This window comes from Bicyclus anynana, chromosome 8, assembly GCF_947172395.1.
Source record: "Bicyclus anynana chromosome 8, ilBicAnyn1.1, whole genome shotgun sequence".
Lineage (NCBI taxonomy): Eukaryota > Metazoa > Arthropoda > Insecta > Lepidoptera > Nymphalidae > Bicyclus > Bicyclus anynana.
The window spans coordinates 3,420,682-3,441,688 of record NC_069090.1 but is presented as its reverse complement, the minus strand read 5'-3'; the positions used below and the strand labels follow the sequence as shown (position 1 = coordinate 3,441,688).

The 21,007-nt window shown below is 40.2% G+C and overlaps 1 protein-coding gene across 2 annotated transcripts in view; it reads right to left on the bottom strand.

The window, feature by feature from the left end:
- Nucleotides 1-435: 435 nt before the first annotated feature.
- LOC112051969 (kinesin-related protein 4) overlaps nt 436-21,007 on the bottom strand; it is a 45,041-nt gene continuing 24,469 nt past the window's right edge. For both annotated transcript variants that reach the window (XM_052882962.1, XM_052882963.1), the window contains exons 19-34: nt 20,775-20,974; nt 19,951-20,135; nt 18,104-18,184; nt 17,127-17,237; nt 14,862-15,007; nt 13,656-13,851; nt 10,849-11,016; nt 8,306-8,439; nt 7,407-7,470; nt 6,968-7,081; nt 6,162-6,278; nt 5,815-5,957; nt 5,172-5,287; nt 4,508-4,571; nt 2,644-2,728; nt 436-1,998 (exon numbers count right to left, since the gene is read on the bottom strand). In XM_052882962.1, the coding sequence (XP_052738922.1) occupies nt 1,792-1,998; nt 2,644-2,728; nt 4,508-4,571; nt 5,172-5,287; nt 5,815-5,957; nt 6,162-6,278; nt 6,968-7,081; nt 7,407-7,470; nt 8,306-8,439; nt 10,849-11,016; nt 13,656-13,851; nt 14,862-15,007; nt 17,127-17,237; nt 18,104-18,184; nt 19,951-20,135; nt 20,775-20,974 (2,131 nt within the window). In that variant the 3' untranslated portion in view covers nt 436-1,791. The remainder of the gene's footprint in view (nt 1,999-2,643; nt 2,729-4,507; nt 4,572-5,171; nt 5,288-5,814; nt 5,958-6,161; nt 6,279-6,967; nt 7,082-7,406; nt 7,471-8,305; nt 8,440-10,848; nt 11,017-13,655; nt 13,852-14,861; nt 15,008-17,126; nt 17,238-18,103; nt 18,185-19,950; nt 20,136-20,774; nt 20,975-21,007) is intronic.

Genomic DNA, 21,007 nt, shown 5'->3' with positions numbered 1-21,007 from the left:
TAACTGAAAAGCTGGAGGTGCCTGCCCGGACGGGATTCGAACCTACGCCCACTTAATCGAAGGCAGAGGTCTATCACGTTTCTTCATAAACTTTACCTTCTATTAATAATAATATAAATAAACACTGAACATATTTTGTAATATACTTAATGCTTCTGTACTAAAGGAGTAAAATTAAGTAAAATACTCGTGGTAGTCATATAAAAACTGAAGTACATTTTGTAAGAATAGTGTTATTTTTTAACAAACAAGAGTTTCAAATGAAAATTCAAACTAACGTGTGGTATGCATAATCATGAAATAGATATCAGCACCTGAATTTCTTTCTTCGGGCTTCTTCATCATAACTTTGTTCATGCGACGTGGCGTAAAAAAAACTAAAGCGTTTAGGCACATGATATTCAGGAATTAAGGAATATGAAATAAAACTTTAACAACATTCGAAAATCATTTATTCTGTCCAAGCACAAATATCCACAAATGTAAAAAAAAAGAATTACACAAAATGGAAAAACAGCCAATTTATTAATTAGTTTGATTTACTACATTTAAAGTAAGATTAATAGTTTGTCAACAAGTCTGTTATGTACTACATAATAATTACAAAATTTTCTTACCTACGTATTTCTACCAAGTAAGTATCAGTTAGAAAGTAATTTAATATGATTTTTGTCTGTTTTATATTTCACATTGTCACATCACAAGAATTAGCTCCTATTCGCACGAGAGTTTTTTTTCGAGCAGCATTTTCAATTTTGGGCGTTCGAAATAGACCTTCATTTAACTTCATACTATATTTGAACGTTTTTTTAACGTCCGTTAAAAAAGCTCTCGTGCGAATGGGGGCTAAGTCATGTCAAATATCTATATAAAACAAAGTTGGACTAGTTATACAGTTTATAGCTCAATAAATTCCAATAAATAAGGAGGTTCTATGTTAGCTGTATGATTTATGATTTTTGTTTTGTCAAATGTCTCCGCCTCGAATAACACAACAAATAAAAAAAAAGTCACGCAAATAAATTAACTAGCGGGCGTCCGCTAGTCAATTTATATATAAGAAATATTCCGTTCTTTGACGACGTTTCGTACTATCGTGTTCGAAAAGGTTCAACGCAACGGGACGTGTTTTTTGCAGTCTATCATATAAAAGCTACCAGTTAAGCAAAATACTATGAGATTACATAGATTGAGATCTTTCCAGATAGAACAAAAATAATAATGAGCCTAAGGCATCGATCTCCTATTAAAAAGTAGATGTACAATCAGCGACCAAAAAACGTCCACACTCAATGAGTGCCAAACATAACTTCTTGGCACTCAATTCAAGTAGTAGCATTTGCAAATTCAACCTTAAACACCATCCTTAAGGTTGAATTTGCTCTGTATTTGGACTTAGTTGAATATTGGACTATATTTAAAGGCCTTTAGGTATGATTTTCTTTACCAATAATTAACTGTTAAAGTAAAATTGGCCAGTTTTCAAGTGATTTTTTTTATATGATTGTGCGTCCTGTTATTATAAGAGGTCAATAGCCTAAGGGCATGAAAATGGTTGGAAAGCCCAAGGTAGCTACAAAAACAAAACCTGTGTACAAAATTAGTTCCATGATTTTATCGCATCGCGCGACCAGTTTTGTTTAGTGCTCCATATGAATTAATACGTATAATAATAACAAGTGGGTCGTGCGACCCTGACACGGTCGCAGGTCGCGGTCGCCAAATACGGAAGGCTATCTTTATACATAGGTTTATATCATATCCTTGCGACATTGCTATGACGTATAACGCTCACAGCAGCCGGCCCCTGCAGTTCTGCGCGCCGCAGAAGCAGTACAGCACCTTGCCGGGCACAGAGCCCACGTCGTAGTTGTAGTTCCACGTGAGCTCGGTGCCGGCGCGGATGTGGTTGAGCGCGAAGAACGCCACCCACGGGAAGCGCGGGTCGTGCGTGTCTACGAACACGTTCTGCACGAACACGTTGGGCGTGCACGAGTGCTGCAACAAATCGCTCGAACTGATGTTGGGGAGGTGTGGTGGCAACTGGATGCTTCCACATCTCATTTTTTTTTAAATTTTATAATTAGTGTTATATTACAGTTGTTATTTAGGTACCAAATTATCGGATATATGGTATTTCATTGTGGGGCAAGGCTGCCGATATACAATCTATATTTGTACTTCAAAAAGAGCAATTCGAGCAATATATCAATTAAACTCACGCGAGTCCCTTCGTCAAAAGTTTAAACAAATAGGTATACTAACAGTAGCCTGTCAATGTATATATAACAGTATAGTCTATGTAAGACAAAATATTAATTTGTACAAACGAAAAGGAGATTTAAACCCCCGTCTTACTAGACACGGGCATATGTTAGTTATTTCTGCCTGCGTCGACACGACATCATATCGGAACGCAACATCGCTTGGCGGTACGTCGTTGCCGGTACGGTGGTAACTAGGTACGGTCGAGGCCTCCCACCAGCCAGACTTGGACCAGTTAATAAGACTTCAATCGGCCCAGGCGGGGAAAGTACACAGGATCACACAGTAATTGGAACAAGTAAATCTAGTTGAATAAATAATTCAACGTTTGTTATTGTTGTTAGATCATTAGCAACAAAAGTTGCAAGTAGCACTCACATTGAGATATCGTCCAATGTTGCCCTGAACCTTAGCGTCCATGATGTAGCACGCCTCGTCCTCACCGAACAGCGTGCGGACCGATCTGTACAACAACCATGTTTGATTCAATCACATCACATCAAGTATGCTACAGCCTTTCTTGATGAGTACTGTTTACAAACAATGAAATTAGAAATGAAGGTAGAAAACGCTTGTCATTTCATAACTTATTTATTTTAAATTCTGTATGCTTTGTTTATAAAATATATTAACCATACTAATTGTTCTAGGCTATTATTTAAATTTATTTTCATTAATTTAAGAACAAGTTAATTATTAAGTGTGAAATGACTAGTGATGTATACCCTTATTTTTAATTTGTTTGTTGGTAAACAGTACTCATTAAGAAAGGCTGTAGTATAGGTATGTTATTTTGCATCAATAAACCAAATATACTAAAGCCAATTTCGATGTAGAATGTTTATCAATAAACAAAATAAAAAAATAGGGTATAAATCGGTCGTCTTTTTACACCTACTATTAGGTGTACTTTTTAACCGACTTCCAAAAAGGAGGAGGTTCTACGTTCGGCTGTATGTTTTTTTTTTTTTTTTTTATGTATGTCCAGCGATAATTCCGTCATTTGTGGACCGATTTTGAAAATTCTTTTTTTGTTTTGAAGGGTTTGATTTCAGGGTGGTCCTATTTTTTTTATGTCAGGATCTGATGATGGCATCCTGGAGAAATCGAGGGGAACTTTCGAAAATCGTAGGGACGGCTAGTGCGTTTGTTAGTGTTTCCATAAGGCATTTAAAACCACTACAACTTTATGAAGGTCTGGAGTTGGTCTGATGATAGAGCCAAAACACAGACGATGGAACTCGTCAACGATTTACAGCAGGTACCTTTTGTTTGGGCTTGATTTATTTGTATTGATGAGAACTTTCCACCTAGATGGGTTGTGACTGTATTAGGGGTCTGATGATGAAGACGAAGGACAGTTAAGAGAACTCCTCAACGGTTCACAGAGGCTACCTTGTGCTTGGACTTGATAAATTTGTATTGATGAGAACTTTCCACCTAGATGGGTTGTGACTGTATTAAGGGTCTGATGATGAAGACGAAGGGCAGTTAAGAGAACTACTCAACGGTTCACAGTAGCTACCTTGTGTTAGCCGTTTCTGAAAGAACCACAGAAATTGTGTAATTTAAACGGCTTGAATTAAAACATCACTGGCTTGGCACCGCCTTCAAACTGATCAGAAGGTAGCACATAGGTAAGATGTTATTTTTCGCTTTTTAGTTTAGGTTAATTTTTGAGTTGGAAGTCGGTTAAATTTTTTTTATTAAAATTGTTTTAATTCTCTTGTTCTTAAATAACCAACAATAATATTTGATCAATAAGCTTGGAAAAATCAGATAAAGTTAAAAAAATTACCTTTGGAATAACATTATATGTATAAAAAACTAATACATAATTTTATATAAATTAGGTATGAAATGACAAGCGTTTTCTACCTTCACTTTTTATTTGTGTGTTGTTAAACATTCCATATCGAGGTTAATTATAGTAGTTTGTTTTTATCAATTTTAGTGTGTAACGTACAATTAAATAAAAAAAACAAAGTTTATAACAAATGGACTTTCCATACAAACTTTCAACCTCTATTTCACCCTTCTATTTTTATTGCCAGTCAAACGTACCCTTTGTTGTGTTCTAAGGTCCCATTTACCTTTATACCAAAATTCATCTTAATCGGTTCAGCCATTTAGCCGTGAAAAGGTCAGGCAGACAGACAAGCTTACTTTCGCATTTATAATATTGGTAACGATGTATATTTATAATTTAAAATAAATAGAACGTATATAGAAGAGAATTTACCTATATTTGGAGATTGGATTCTTGCCCATCCCGGCGGCGGCGGTGAAACACGACGGCTCGCGTACTGCGAACGTTTGCACATATTCATAAACACCAGTCAATTCATATTAGTAGATTATGAAATAGTTACATAATAAAACACGAGATGACTACAATAAATTATGTACTTTTAAATTCTCTAACTTATCTAAAATAATATAACACGGATAACGGGGTTTTTTAGTTAGCATTGCATAATTTAATATACTAATATGTTTGTCACAGGATTGTATGATTGGGTAGGGGTAGGGGTAGGGTACGGTGGGGTAGGGGTAGGGTACGGTAGGGAAAGGTTAGAGTATGTTTAGGGTAGGGATAGGGTAGGATTGGAGTAGGGAGAGGTAGGGAAGAAGCGCACATTAGTCAAAGCGAAGCTTGACCGGGTCCGCTAGTATTAGTATAGATATACATATTATCATAACTCAATTATTACACTGGTATTCAAAAAATATCATTCTAAAAATCTAGTTAAGAAAAAAAATACTAAGAATAATTAACAAATTCAACAGATATTGCGTGCATTCAGATCATAATTTTATTTTTATAAATAATGCGAGAATTATTAGGCAAAAAACGATATTAACAAACATGCAACGACAATCGACATAAATCAAAATCATCATACTTTCTTCATCATCACTGATGGTGATGCAATCGTCTTCAGCGTTCGTGTCCTTCGCCTGTTGCTTCACTTCGTTTTTGGCTTCTTCCTTTTTAGAGTTCCTTCGTCTTAAACGTTTGCTGAAACAAAACATAGGTATCTACGTAAATATTTGAGAATAGCCATTTTTTATTTTTATAATAAACTAACAGGCGCACCCGCGTAGTTCCCGTTCCCGTAGGAATACGGGGATAAAGAAGCCTATAGCACCCAGGGATAGTGTAGCTTCCCAACAGTGAAAGAATTTTTGCAAATCGGTTCAGTAGTATCGGAACCTATTCATAGGTTCCAACCTATAGTTGTGGGAATTACTTCCGAGCACCCTGTATGGATCTGATATTTCAAATATGTGCAGCTCATTTTAATTTTAATTTAGTTTATTTGAATGTATTCATATAATTATATTAGCTGTGACGTCACACGGGTCTCGGCTGAAAATCAGCTCAGCATATGCATAATATATGTATGTAGTGCATGGCATATGCTGAGCTGTACACCCTTTCTTTTAAAGGGTTACAGACAGACATGCTGTCATAAGGATAGGGTATTGATTGTCTGTAACTTTTAGATATGAATTTTTTTTTCTTTCTTTTCTTATTTAACTAACCTGAACTCAGTAACTCCATGTGCTATGTAGCCCGGCTCGAAATCGCCATCATTCTCCTCGTTCTTGTCAGTGTTGGTCTCTTCTTCCGATGATTCCTCATCCTCTTCTTCTTCTTCTTCCTCGTCTTTTTTCTGTGACTGTGGCTAGAATATTTAACGTGAGATTGAGAGTAGAGAGATGGGTAAACTTCAATCCAAACAGAGAAAGAGTAACTTGAGAAAGAGTGACATGATAAGTAACGACAGCGATCGGGCTTAACCAACTCCGGCCTGAGAAATTATACTTAAAATTTCTTAGAAAGAAAAACCACTACTTCATAGTCCAATCCAGGACTCGAACCCACATACCTTGTTTTTAGATTTAGTGTTCTCCGGGATGTCTTCTTCGTAGCCCTCCTTCAACTGTTCCACCACCTCGATGTAGTCCAGCTCGGCGAGGTACTCGTCGCCTTCGGTGAGACCGTCCTGACAACAGTTTCACAGATTGTATTGTATATACGCGGCTTAACATACAAAGGGGAATACCTATATACATTGTCTCATGTATACTGGTAGTGGGGAGAAGCGGACAGTCTGTGAGTGTCGTTGGTCGAGAGCGGACGTGCGCTGCTTATATGCCAAACTTCTTCAATAATGTATTGTAATTTTTAGATAAAATTTACTTGTTTTTTTTTTCATTAAATTTTACGTGACTTATTTTTTATTTTATTAGTTTATTGTAGTCCGCCATTTTTTAGATATTATTTTGCATTGTATATTTTGACATTGATTCATTGCTGACAACTGTAGTTTTGGCATAAGTAATTTTGATTAGTGAATGCTGTGATAACCTATAATTAGCTGTGCAATACCTTAGTATATTAATATAAATTATTGACATGTGACATTGTATCAGCTGTTGGTTATCCTTATTAAATAAATAAATACTACTGTGTTGATGAGCCAGTCATTTATTTCTATTACAGTAAGGACAAGGGTTCTTACTGATGTTTAAATAAGGATATTGAAGCTCCGAAACTAATAAACCGATTTGAAAAATTATTTCACTGTTGGGAAGCTATATATATTATCGCCGTATTCCTACGGGAACTGGAACCACGCGGGTGAAACGGTGGGGCACCAGTTAATATAGAACAAACAAGTAAAAGCCTCACCAAATTAGCCGTGGCGTCCGTGAGCAGGTTGCCGGCGTACACGCACAGGAAGGCGCCCTTCGGCACGTCGTTCAGCGCGCGGATGCCCCAGCCGCGGTTTATTGTCTTGAACACCTACAGATTAAAAAACTTTCGTTGCAAATGGGCCAAAAGTCGAAAGGTACTGCGTCATTAACGTTAAAAGTGTGCGTTTGTTTGTTTTGTTTTTACGCATTAGCTATGAGTACTATACAGGGTGCTCGGGAGTATTTTCCATATTCATAATCTACTTACATAATCATGCAATGATGAGATTTATGAGAAGTACGTAAGTTATGAGAGTAAGTAGCACTTTTAAAACTTAACTATACGGTAATTTCTATTACACTTTTCGTAACTCATTCACCAGCTTACTCCCCAAGTCAAGCGTACGTTAAGAAGTTTTACTACAAACACTCACTTGTAACTTTAGCTGCAGAGGATGTTGCACGACGCGGTTTAAGCATGTCTGTTTACATTTACATCTGAAAAAATATTTGTTTGTTGTTAACAAATTACTTACTACTACAGATATATACATTAAAAGAGAAACAAAATTTATCAATGCCCCAATCTCCTATAGAAAGGGGTATGTGGGTCTGTTATAACTGTTTATCTGTAGTTATGCTCAATATCTTTTCTGTCTTCCAAGAATAAACAGTAATAAAGAATTCTCACCAAACGCGCGTGTAAACCTTATACCATATAAACCATTTTCAGCTCATTTTCAATGAGAGGGGTTAGGCTTATAGTCCACCACGCTGGCCCAATGCGGATTGGCAGACTTTACAAATGCAGATAATTAAGAAAATTCCCTGGTGTGCAGGTTTCCTCACGATGTTTTTCCTTCACCGTTTGAGACACGTGATATTTAATTTTCTTAAAATGCACACAACTGAAAAGTTGGAAGTGCATGCCCTGGAACGGATTCGAACCCACACCCTCCGGAATCGAAAGCAGAGGTCATATCCACTGAGCTATCACAGTTTGTTAATTTGTCATAAAATAATAAAAATACACCGGATTCGAACTTACACCCTCCGAACTAAAGTCAGAGGTCATATCATAATGGTTATCACGACCAATATGAAAAGATAATTGTTATTGGCGTGTATGTTATAGCTTGGAAACTTCGGTCGTAACACTCTCGATGTTGCGCGCGGGACGAGGGCCGTGTAGCGATGAATGAAAACCCACGACTGATCCACGTCACTTCCCCACACACACGATTTCACACCCGCGCAGTATTTCCCCTGTCGCCCGCATATCATGGGAGTGTTATCAACGAACTTGCCAGACTATAGGCATGTCGGTCCTCACCGCGAGTTGCACTCGTAGATGCCGGAGAGCACCGCCTCAGGCAGGCGCCGGTAGACGTACCCCACGTCGCCCTCGCAGCCGATAGTGCGCGCGCCCTCTAGCGTCATCCTCCAACACGCGCACTTCGCCTTGTCCTGAGACCAATACACTGATTATACTAAAGCCGTACTCGATGTACAACAAAAAAAAAAATAGAAATAAAGGTAGATAATGCACGTCATTTTATAACTTATTTATAGTATGTATTGTTTTTTATCTATACTAATATTATAAAGCTGAAGAGTTTGTTTGTTTGTTTGTTTGTTTGTTTGTTTGTTTGATTGAACGCGCTAATCTCAGAAATTACTGGTCAGATTTGAAAAATTCTCTCAGTGTTAGATAGCCCATTTATCGAGGAAGGCTATTATAGGCTTTATATTATCACCATATTCCTACGGGAACGAGAACCACGCGGGTGAAAACGCGCGGCGTCAGCTAGTTGTTTATAAAATATTTTTTTTTCTTTTAAATTCTTGACAAGTTAGCCCTTGACTACAATCTCACCTGATGGTAAGTGATGATGCAGTCTAAGATGGAAGCGGGCTAACTTGTTAGGAGGAGGATGAAAATCCACACTCCTTTCGGTTTCTACACGACATCGTACCGGAACGCTAAATCGCTTGGCGGTACGTCTTTGCCGGTAGGGTGGTAACTAGCCACGGCCGAAGCCTCCCACCAGCCAGATCTGGACCAATTAAGAAAATCTCAATCTGCCCATCTGGGAATCGAACCCAGGACCTCCGTTTTGTAAATCCACCGCGCATACCACTGCGCCACGGAGGCCGTCAAAAAATTTATATTGTCTCAAGCTGATGTTATGTTTGATTATACGATTTTACACATTTTTCTAACCCATGTACAGCCTCAACCGCTCCCGGTATTTGGTCAGTTGTGATTTAATATTTTTTTTTTCAAACTTGTTACTGTGCTTTTTTTTCAAAGCGTTATACTTAGGAATACAATTTCAGTATTAATACGTAGGACGATGTACTCTTTACTATAAAAATATTTTTTTCTGCTATACAAGCAAAATTATTGACGGTAACTATACCCAGTCTCCCCTATAGAACAAATATTCACCTCGCAGTCGTCCTCACAGTCGCAGCCGCACAGAAACTCGGGGTCCAGGTTGAGCAGCACTCCAGCGGTGTGTGATGATGATAGTGACGCGACGATGACAACGACGACGACAACTATGACGACGATGACGATGATTATAGGCAAAAGGCTCACCTCGCAGTCGTCCTCACAGTCGCAGCCGCACAGGAACTCGGGGTCCAGGTTGAGCGGCACGCCAGCGGTGTGTGATGATGATGATGATTACAGACAAAAGGCTCACCTCGCAGTCGTCCTCACAGTCGCAGCCGCACAGGAACTCGGGGTCCAGGTTGAGCGGCACGCCAGCGGTGTGTGATGATGATGATGATTACAGACAAAAGGTTCACCTCGCAGTCGTCCTTACAGTCGCAGCCGCACAGGAACTCGGGGTCCAAGTTGAGCGGCACGCCAGCGGTGTGTGATGATGATGATGATTACAGACAAAAGGCTCACCTCGCAGTCGTCCTCACAGTCGCAGCCGCACAGGAACTCGGGGTCCAGGTTGAGCGGCACGCCAGCGGTGTGTGATGATGATGATGATTACAGACAAAAGGTTCACCTCGCAGTCGTCCTTACAGTCGCAGCCGCACAGGAACTCGGGGTCCAGGTTGAGCGGCACGCCAGCGGTGTGTGATGATGATAGTGACGCGACGATGACGACAATGACGACGATGACGATGATTACAGACAAAAGGTTCACCTCGCAGTCGTCCTCACAGTCGCAGCCGCACAGGAACTCGGGGTCCAGGTTGAGCGGCACGCCAGCGGTGTGTGATGATGATGATGATTACAGACAAAAGGCTCACCTCGCAGTCGTCCTCACAGTCGCAGCCGCACAGGAACTCGGGGTCCAGGTTGAGCGGCACGCCAGCGGTGTGTGATGATGATGATGATTACAGACAAAAGGCTCACCTCGCAGTCGTCCTCACAGTCGCAGCCGCACAGGAACTCGGGGTCCAGGTTGAGCGGCACGCCAGCGGTGTGTGATGATGATGATGATTACAGACAAAAGGTTCACCTCGCAGTCGTCCTTACAGTCGCAGCCGCACAGGAACTCGGGGTCCAAGTTGAGCGGCACGCCAGCGGTGTGTGATGATGATGATGATTACAGACAAAAGGCTCACCTCGCAGTCGTCCTCACAGTCGCAGCCGCACAGGAACTCGGGGTCCAGGTTGAGCGGCACGCCAGCGGTGTGTGATGATGATAGTGACGCGACGATGACGACAATGACGACGATGACGATGATTACAGACAAAAGGTTCACCTCGCAGTCGTCCTCACAGTCGCAGCCGCACAGGAACTCGGGGTCCAGGTTGAGCGACACGCCAGCGGTGTGTGATGATGATAGTGACGCGACGATGACGACAATGACGACGATGACGATGATTACAGACAAAAGGTTCACCTCGCAGTCGTCCTCACAGTCGCAGCCGCACAGGAACTCGGGGTCCAGGTTGAGCGGCACGCCAGCGGTGGGCGTGCGCTCCGTGTTGTACGAGCAGAACTCGGGCAGCGAGTCGTCGTAGTAGTTGACGCACGGCACCGGCACCACCTCCTTGCCGTGCGACAGGTCCTGCAACAAAGCGCCCTTTGCACCACTCGCTGCCGTGCCGTGACACTGTACCTTACTATAGCTTGGCAAGTCCGTTGTTGACACTTCCATGATATGCGGGCGACGATGGGAAAGACTGTGCGGGTATAAAGTCGTGTGAGCGGGGACAGACCGCTCGCGCAGACCATCGGAAGTGTTACGAACGAATTTGACAAGCTATAGCATCCACTTTTGAAGAAACGCATTTCTTTGTTTTACGACCTCTACTCTGTGATTGAAACAGTGTATAATTTTTTTTTCTTTGACCAGAACGTCACTTAAAAACTGGCCAATTTTGCTTTGACAGTTTTAGAATTATTGGTAAAGAAAATTATACCTATAGGCCTTTAAATATAGTCCAATATTCAATAAAATCCCAAATTCAGAGCAAATTCAACCATAAGGATTGAGTTTAACGTTAAATTTGCAAATGCGACTACTTGAATTGAGTGCCAAAAAGTTGTGTTTGGCACTCATTGAGTAGGGACGTTTTTTGGTCGCTTATTGTGCATCCACTTTTTAATAGGAGATCAATATCAAAAGATAAATTTCTTTTTGCAAGCTCTAATCGGTTGATCACGTGACCTATTAACAAACATCATCACCATACATTTTCAAGATTTCGATGCGAGAGAAAGAGAATTTATGTGTAACTTGATCAAATAATCCATTTGCAGATGCAGTTAATAAATAATAATTAATATACCTAAGTTTTAGTTACAACACCACTAGAATTTCGTTTAAGTGATTGAGAAAATTTGTAATTGTTTACTTTTACTCAATTTCACTGTTACTTATAACAGCATAAAACTTTCGTTTCAAAACTGTTGTGTCTCCTAATTTAAAAACATATTCCCATTCTAAATCTACCGATATTTAGAGACAGAGAGTGTCATGAGATAATCTCTTATTAACTTTCAATTCATTACATCATTTAACATGCTTCATTTGACATTCTTCTAATTCTGTGATGTACATAGAAATGTACAGGAATTAGAACGCCAACGTGTGTTCTGCGCAATGGAGAAATAACTTTGAAGTGACTCCACTTTTAAATAACAAATTAATTAAATCTATTTAAACATAATTCTTACCCTGGTCATATCTCGGAACTCCGTGTGCAAAGAAAGAGAAGTGGAAAAAATCGCACTTATGACATTTATACCGAACAGGACAAATCAATGTTTCCTATGCAAGAGTATAACATCCACAAACTTACTAGTATTTTTAGGTTAGTCTTTTAGTCGGACTCCTCTTATCTATATACAATTGAAAAGAGATCATTATCAATAGCTAATCAATAACTTTTTTTTTATATATGAATTGCCAGTTTGTTGCTCGTATTCTATTATAATATTGATACAGGTAATACCTAAATTAATAGATAAAACGCAAATGTTAGATACAGTACTTAATTATCTCAAAAATAATATCAATAATCCCTAGGGTGATCAAGAGTATGTTCAAAATAAAAAATTTTGAAAAATTCAAAGTAAAAATATAACTTTGTCACTCTAGGGATTTTTGGAAAACTATTCAAATTAGTTTTAGATAATTAGGTGGTGTATCTCCCATTTGCGTTTTATCCATAACTACAATGTCCTCTGGGAGGAATTTCGGCAAACCCGCTTGATATCTATAGACGTCCGCTTAGAAGGGATTTTATGTCAGGGCCGGATTAAAGAGGTCTAAAAGTTCTTGCCAGTTTAAGGGAAAAAAAGTAGAAAAACTATTGTCGGACGAAGTTGCTGACGTCCTTTATATTCTGATTGTGCAAGTACTTTATGTTGAAAAGCGCAGTGTTGGTCGACCCACTAGGTGGACCGAGGACATCAAGCGGGTTGCAGGGAACTGCTGGATGCTAGCGGCTCGAGACCTGGTAGTCCATGCAAGAGGCCTATGTCCAGCAGTGGACATCCATCGGCTGGTAATGATGATTACGATGATGATGTAGTGCTGTAGGCTCCTTAATGGTACCTCAGCGGCGTCAGGTGTTATTATTTGTGTAGATCTTAGACCAAATTACCTTCTAATGGACTTGCATCGCACTCAAACTCACCAACAAAATTATCTGTCGTTTTATGAGGGGGAAGAGGTACACCCACACATCGAAAATATTTAACACCAATAAATATAACCTGTGTTATTACACTACACACAACTATAAATTACACACGTAATTTCAACACAGTGAAACATCGATTCTACAGACGTCAGTCTGTGTGAGCATGTTAGATCATGATCATAGTTTTGATAGACGGGTAACCTCTAGCGAGGCAGATCCTGAAGGTAATTGGTCTGAGGTAGGGTTTCTCAAACTTTCCACTCTACGAACCCCTATTAAAATTTCCAATTTGAATAAAAGTTATCACATAAAGTACCAAAAGAAATGTCTTTGTAATATTAATATGATGGGTGCGTTTGTTTTTTGTCGCAAATGGATTCAATGTTAGGAATATTTTTGAACAATTTTAATCTTAATTTTGACTCGGTACCAGTTATCTAGCCACCATTACGTAAATCTTGTCGCGAACCGCCTGCCGTCAAATGGCGAAGCCTAGGTTTTGCGTACCCCACTTTGAGAAACCCTGGTCCGAGGTATAGTCAGTGGATCAAGTCACCTTCTTGCCCACGAAGCACTTGTTGAGCACGAACTCGGCGAGGCAGTGCGTGCTGACGGAGAAGTCGAACAGGTCGACGGGCATGTCGGAGTCGGTGGTGCGCAGGTAGCGGTGCAGCTCTCGCATGCTGCGCAGGCGACGGCCGCACGGCGCCACGTACAGCACCACCTTGCCGCTGCGCCCGCGCGCCACCTGTCTGTATAGAATATACGTATTAGAAACGACCTTCACCCATATGTATATTCAATAAAAAATGTATTATATCAACATTACAAAAGTGTTTTATATCTTGGAGGGGAGGTATTTGTACGAAGTTGTTGCAACAGTGATGGTATAAATAAGAGGGTATTTGATGATTTGAGCTCAGTTTTTGTTGGGCAGCGTGAACACCGTCACGCTGCTAGTCGTTATAATGATTTTGTGCAATAATGTTTTGTTGCAATTATTAATAATGTGTTGTAATTATTGATAATGTTTTATGTTGTAATTATTGATCATAAAATGTTTAATGTGGGCACGAAGAACATCATCATGGCAACGGGTGGGGAGGTGAGTGTCGATGCATTCTAAACGGATCCCTTAAACCTACACGTCAGGTCATTAGTCCTGCGACCTAGTACTTATGTACCTACTTACAAAATAATATTTTGACCTTTATATATTAAGTTATTTTATAAACTTATTTCATGGAACAGACAACGGGGAGTATTGATCGATCGTCAAGGAATTCCTTAACCCTACATCCTGTAGTCACAAGTTCAGACCACTGCTCGGAGTTTTCTCTATCACGCGATGGACCCGGCACCCGCACGGTTAATCCATCGAATGCTAAGATATTTGTCTCTCTTGTACAATAATATGTACTTTTTTCATTATGACGTTGGGGGTATAAAGGCGCTGGACCCACACCGAAAACCGCGGTTTTGGTCGACTTCTCCACTAAAGACCAACGACATCCAGCCACTGGCAGAGAATGGTCTCGAGCCGCCAGCACTCAGCGGCTCCCTGCGACCCGCTTGATATCCTTGGTTGAACTAGTGGGGGGTCGACCAACACTGCGCTTTCCGGTGCGGGGTCACCATTCCAGCACCTTGTGACCCCAACGTCATGAAAAAATAGACTGTATATCAATGGACGTCGATCGGCTGATAATGATGATGATGGATGATACTGACATTTTGTCCATGAAGTAAATTGCAAGCTTACCTTTCCCATCCACTCAGTAAGGGTTTCGCCAGGGGGTTGTATGTGCGCAGGTCTTTGAGCGCCAGCACGTCGGTCCGCTTGCAGGTCGGCGAACAAGTGTGGGTCCGCATTTTGTACGGCTTCACCGCGTTCTTGGGCGTGTAGTACTGGGACACAGTTATTGGAATTTTCAAAATAGGTTTAACCTCAAGAACCTCACAAACTTTGCCTGTCTATAATATAGGCCGCTAACTATGGGCCTCATAAGAAGGTTCAGTCACACAGCAGGCGATGGAACGAGCTATGTTAGGAGTACCTCTGCGTGATCGAATCAGAAATGAGGAGATCCGCAGAAGAACCAAAGTCACCGACATAGCTCAACTAGTTGAAGTGACAATGGGCGGGGCACATAGTTCGAAGAGCCGATGGACGTTCGGGTCCCAAAGTGCTGGAATGACGACCCCCCACCAGGTGGACTGACGACATCAGGTGAGTCGCAGGGATTCGCTGGATGTAGGTGACTCAGTATCGTGATGTTTGAAAGTCCCTACAAAAGGCCTATGTCCAAGCAGTGGACGTCCATCGGCTGATATGATGATGATGAGATTAAAAAAATGGAAAGAAGTTACTTGGGCATACTGTTGACTGACCGAATGAGAAATGAGGACATCAGTAATGAAACAAAAGTAACCGACGCCTTAAAGGAAATAGACAGTTCACCTGCCCAGATGTACCGATAGAAGATAGACCGAAGGAGTGCTGAAATGGGTAGGTCTAATAGACACAAGAGCGAGAGACCGCCCGGTTGCTAGATGAGCAGATGAAATAGAGGCGACAACGGGTGTAAAATGGCAAGCTAAAGATAAGGAAAAGTGGAAAACATAGGAGGAAGCCTTTAGGGGGTCCATATAAAAACTTAAAGTAAAAAAAACAATATAAAACTCACATATCCGCATTGAGCTTGTACTAACTTTATCTCAACTGTCATCATACATCACTTATTTATTTTACAAATACCCTCACAATACATGTAGTGTCTGTGATCTACCCACATTGTCATGGATATAAATACATATATAAAAATTCATTTATTTCAATTATACTTAGTTTACAAGCACTTTTAAAAAGTCGAAAAAAAGAGCGGCGGATACAGATGTCTGCATAGTGAAGGTGTCAATGGAGTGATAGTTATACCCATGGTATGGGACATACTACACTAACTAACTAAATAAATCACTAGTGTGAACCAATAAAAGATTATCTTTTATCAATATATATATACGACACTAAAACCTAATCAAGCTTTTTAAAATTTTTGTCTGTCTGTCTTTCTGGGCTAATCTCTGTAACGGCTGAACCAACTTTAATGGGACTGAAGAATTTTACAACATATATGCTGCCTGTTCATTCAGAACAATACATGGTTCCCGAGGGATTAGTGCTAGGATGCTAGGATACAATAGAAATGATAGTATAATTAGCCATCAAATAATTAGTAGAATTATTAAAAAATTACTACGAAATTACGGAATACGTGTCGAATTGAGGACTTCCTCCTTTTATGAAGTCGGTTAAAAATACACAGTACTAATGATTTTAAACTTAATAATAATAATAATAAAAAAACACTTTATTACACCAAAAACAAAATAACGAAATTTTACAAAAACAAACCAAGTAAAATACAAACAATGGTGTAACGGCGGCCTTATCTCTAAAGTGATATCTTCCAGGCAACCGTTATTATGAGGAGTTCACGATTACAAAGAGAAGTGGTTGGTGCGCAAATATCGACTTAAAATACTGTACAATAAAAAATAAATGAAATATACTTACATAAACTAAGAAAATTAAAATACATAAATACCAATATTAACATTAATAATATATATGTATATATATACAATAAAATAAACTTACTTAAATTGATATTACATACCTAAATATATTACTGTGATAAAAAGTAGTCTTTAAGACTACGTTTAAATATATGAATCGACTTATTTCGTGGTTGTTCATTATGAATATTATTTAAACCGATACATACCACGATAAAACGACGAGATTTTTAACAAAAACGCAAGGTTGTTAAAAAAAGAAAAAGAACTAGAAAGAGGGTAGATCGATTCTGCCCCTAACAGCTGATGTCAACTACGCATCTCGCAACTTCAGTCCCGTCGTGACCACGATCCATGCAACTGGGTCGAAATATCGACATTAAAAAATCTCGTCGTTTTATCGTGGTATGTACCCGTTTAAATAATATTCAAAATACACAATACTCACAACAACTCTGCTGGTGACATTGTCGAGGTTGGCAGCGCTGCTGGGCGCCTGCGGCGCTGCTTGTGCTGGAGTCGTCGACTTCTTGGCCACCGCGCGCTGTCGGCGGGTTTCCTGCGAAGACAGATAAGTGTGATGCTCAAAGCATGGTGTTAAATTATATCTATATTATTCTACATTTTTATCTCTATCTCTTCTTCTTCTATATAATATACAACAGCAAAACACTCATTACGAAGTATTGAACCGACTTCAAAATCACAAAAATAAACTAAAAAGCGAAAAATAACATCGTATGTGCTACCTTCTGATCACTTTGAAGGCTGTGCCAAGCCAGTGACGTATTAATTAAAGCCGTTTTTGAAAGAACCACGGGAAAGAACTGTCTTTAAGCCCTAAAAGTTTATGATTTAATCAGCTTTAGTTAATGCATCACTGTGTTGGCATTGATTTCGATACGAATCGAAATTTTGAATAAACAAGTCAAAAATTTCTTTGAATTCATGAGCTTTAATCATAACTGCATTGTGATGTGTAGAAAATGGGTTTGTTTCAAAGTTTTCTAACAACGCCATCTACTGGTAGTTCAAAAATATAACAAACACTGTTTTACTGTGTCAGTAGATGGCAGCACGCATCTTGAAAGCCTCGATTACACTTTCATAACGCATTCACCAACTTACTCATCAAGTCAAGCGTGCATAAAGAAGTTTTACTTCAAAAATCTATACTAATATTATACAGCTGAAGAGTTTGTTTGTTTGATTGAACGCGGTAATCTCAGGAACTACTGGTCCGATTTGAAAAATTCTTTCAGTGTCCATTATCCAGCCCATTTATCGAAGAACGCTATAGGCTATATTTTATCCCCGTATTCCTGCAGGAACGGAAACCACGCGGGCGAAACCGCGCGGCGTCTACTGGTCATTAATACATACAACGATGCGCTATATTATGTAAGTATTGTGGAAGTCACGTACCTCAATCTGCTGTTGGCGCATTTGCTGTTGTTTGTTCGCTTGCTCGTCTGATCTCGTGTACTCCACATACGGCATGTTTACCTGGAACAAGTTTTTTTTTTATTATTTACAAGTTAGCCCTTGACTACAATCTCAGGTAAGTGATGATGTAGCATAAGATGGAAGCAGGCTAACTTGTTAGGAGGAGGATGAAATCCACACCCCTTTTTGGTTTGGTCTGTCGGTCTGTCTGTAGCATCACAGCTCCTGAACGGATGAAGCGATTTCAATTTAGTTTTTTTTGTATCAAAGGTGACTTACGGGTGAGTGTTCTTAGATATATTTGATGAAAATCGGTTGAGCCTGTTGGGTTTAAAAGTTGTGGGGGTTGAAAATGGGGAAGAATAACTGAATGTCTGCAAATATACTCGAGTGGGGTCTCAAATGAAAGCGCACTGAAAGAGAATATTGACGACTTGATCGTGAGTGTAATTAATAATTTCATGACATTCGGGGGTTTTTAAAAATTTTCCATTTTACGTTATATCCTACTAATATTATAAACGCGAATGTTTGTATGGATGTTAGGATGTTTGTTACTCTTTAACGCCGCTACTACTAAAGCGATTTGGCTAAAATTTGGAATGGAAATGGATTTTACTCTGGATTAACACATAGGCTACTTTTTATCCCAGAAAAATCCATGGTTTCCCGAGATTTGCGAAAATTGATGATTCTTATGATATGAATGTTTGTTACTCTTTCACGCCTCGACTACTTAAACGAATTAGCTGAAATTTGGTATTGAGATATATTATGGCATGGATTAACACATAGGCTGTTTTTTATCGCGGTAAAGTCCATGGTTCCCGCGGGATTTGTGAAAAACTGAAATACACGCGAACGAAGTCGCGGGCGTCCGCTAGTGTTATATAAATTTTATGTACTTTTTTAATTTCAGACGAGAGATCATCCACGCAGACGCAGAAGTAATAAATGCGGCGTCGTCGGCGTACAGCGCGAGTAAGGCGCCGCCAGCAACTGGAATGTCGTCTGTATATCTGCTATAGCAGACGGGCGACAGGCAGCTTCCCTGGGGCACACCGGCACGAATGGGCCGTACTGTGGATAAGACGTCTTCAACCGCCACTTGAAAACGTCTGTTTTGTAGGAAGGTGGCCACGGTCTTAACTACTCGGCGTGGAGTAGTAGACGTGGACAGCTTGTACACTAATCCGGTGTGCAAGACGCGGTCGAACGCTTTCTCCATGTCGAGGAATACTGCGATGGAGTGCTCTCGCTTGTTAAAGGCGGCAGCGAGGTGGTGCAGTACTCTCGTCACTTGGAGTGTCATGGAATGTTCGGCACGGAATCCGAACTGTTCGTCGCGTGGCTGGAGATGGGGCGTGATGGGCAGCAGGAGCAATTTCTCGAAGATCTTCGAGGTGGTTGACAGCAGCGTGATTGGACGATAACTTCCAGGCAGCAGGATGTGCTAATTTCCGAGACGTCACAAAGTTTGCCTGGGACTGTGCAGTTGTGCCTCAGACTAATTAGATAAAGACTTGCCTCGCAAGACATTATTTTTCTGTCAAAGTATATGATCAACGATCTTATGCGATTATAAAACACTGTCCGTATAGAATCGATGTTTCATAGTTTACAATCGTGTCCGTCGGTAAAAACCTTCGTAAAAATACCTTCTTGTGTAGTTAAATGGTGTAAAAAACGAACAAAAACTGTTAGTTTAGTATAAGATATGTATGAAATCTAAGCTCGTTTTCCTTAGAAAATGACAGAAAATTTTGTTCGTGAATTTGGGTGCGATACTAGTCCTTATGTATTTAGTCTGAGAGTTGTGCACTCACCCTGGCCTGCGGCTGCGTGCGGGGCATCGCGCGCGGCCGGTGGCGGCCCGCGGCCTGCAGCTCGAGGAACAGCGGCGCCAGGCGCGTGGAGCCGCGGTAGATCCACTCGCGCCGGTCGCAGCGCAGGAACTGGACCTCCACCAGCGACGCGTCTACGTTGATGACTCGCGAGGACCACCACTTGCCTAACGACACAGAAAAAATCATTAAGTTAGCCATTCAGCTATGTGACGCAGTTCTCCATTCAGTCTTCAGGTTATATCACTAAGTTTTTCACCATTCAAAAGCTTTAGTTATATGACTTACTTAAACATATTGTTTTCAGGTTATATAACTTCTCCATTTAGTCTTCAAGTTAAATGACTTACTTCTCCTTTCAGTGTTGAGTTTAAGTTATATGATTTACTTCTTTGTTCAGTTGCAAGTAAATAATATGACTTACTTCGCAATGTAGTCTTAAAATTATATGATTTACTTCTCCATTTATACTTCAAGTCATATGACATACTACTCCTTTAATTCCTTAAGTTATATGACTTACTTTTGCGTTCATTACACAATTTATATGACTTATTTCACCGTTAAGACTTCAAGTTACATACATTACTTCTCCATTCATTCTGCAACTTATATAACTTACTTCGACATGTATTTTATATACTGATATAGTACTTACTTTTTCTTTCAGTTTCAAATTATGACTTACTTCACCATTAATTTTGCAAGCGAGCAATATTTATTACCTCATTCAATATATGAGGAATAAGTTGTGAAGTAAGTCATGATTTACTTCACCATTTAATTCCTCAAGTTAAATGACTTACTTCTCCATTCGGTCTTCAAGTTCTGTCCCGCGTGCAAACGCACCATGGGCCGCTCGGGGTAGGCGAGCAAGTAGCCGCGCACGAACTCGCGCGAGTAAGGGTGCACCTCCTCCCACACCAGCGACGAGAACTCGCACACCAGCCGCGTCTGCGAGTGCGGCGCGTACTGTGCGTAGCCGTCGTCGAAAAATATCAGGTACCTGTGTCATACCAGCGGAAGGTATTTACACATT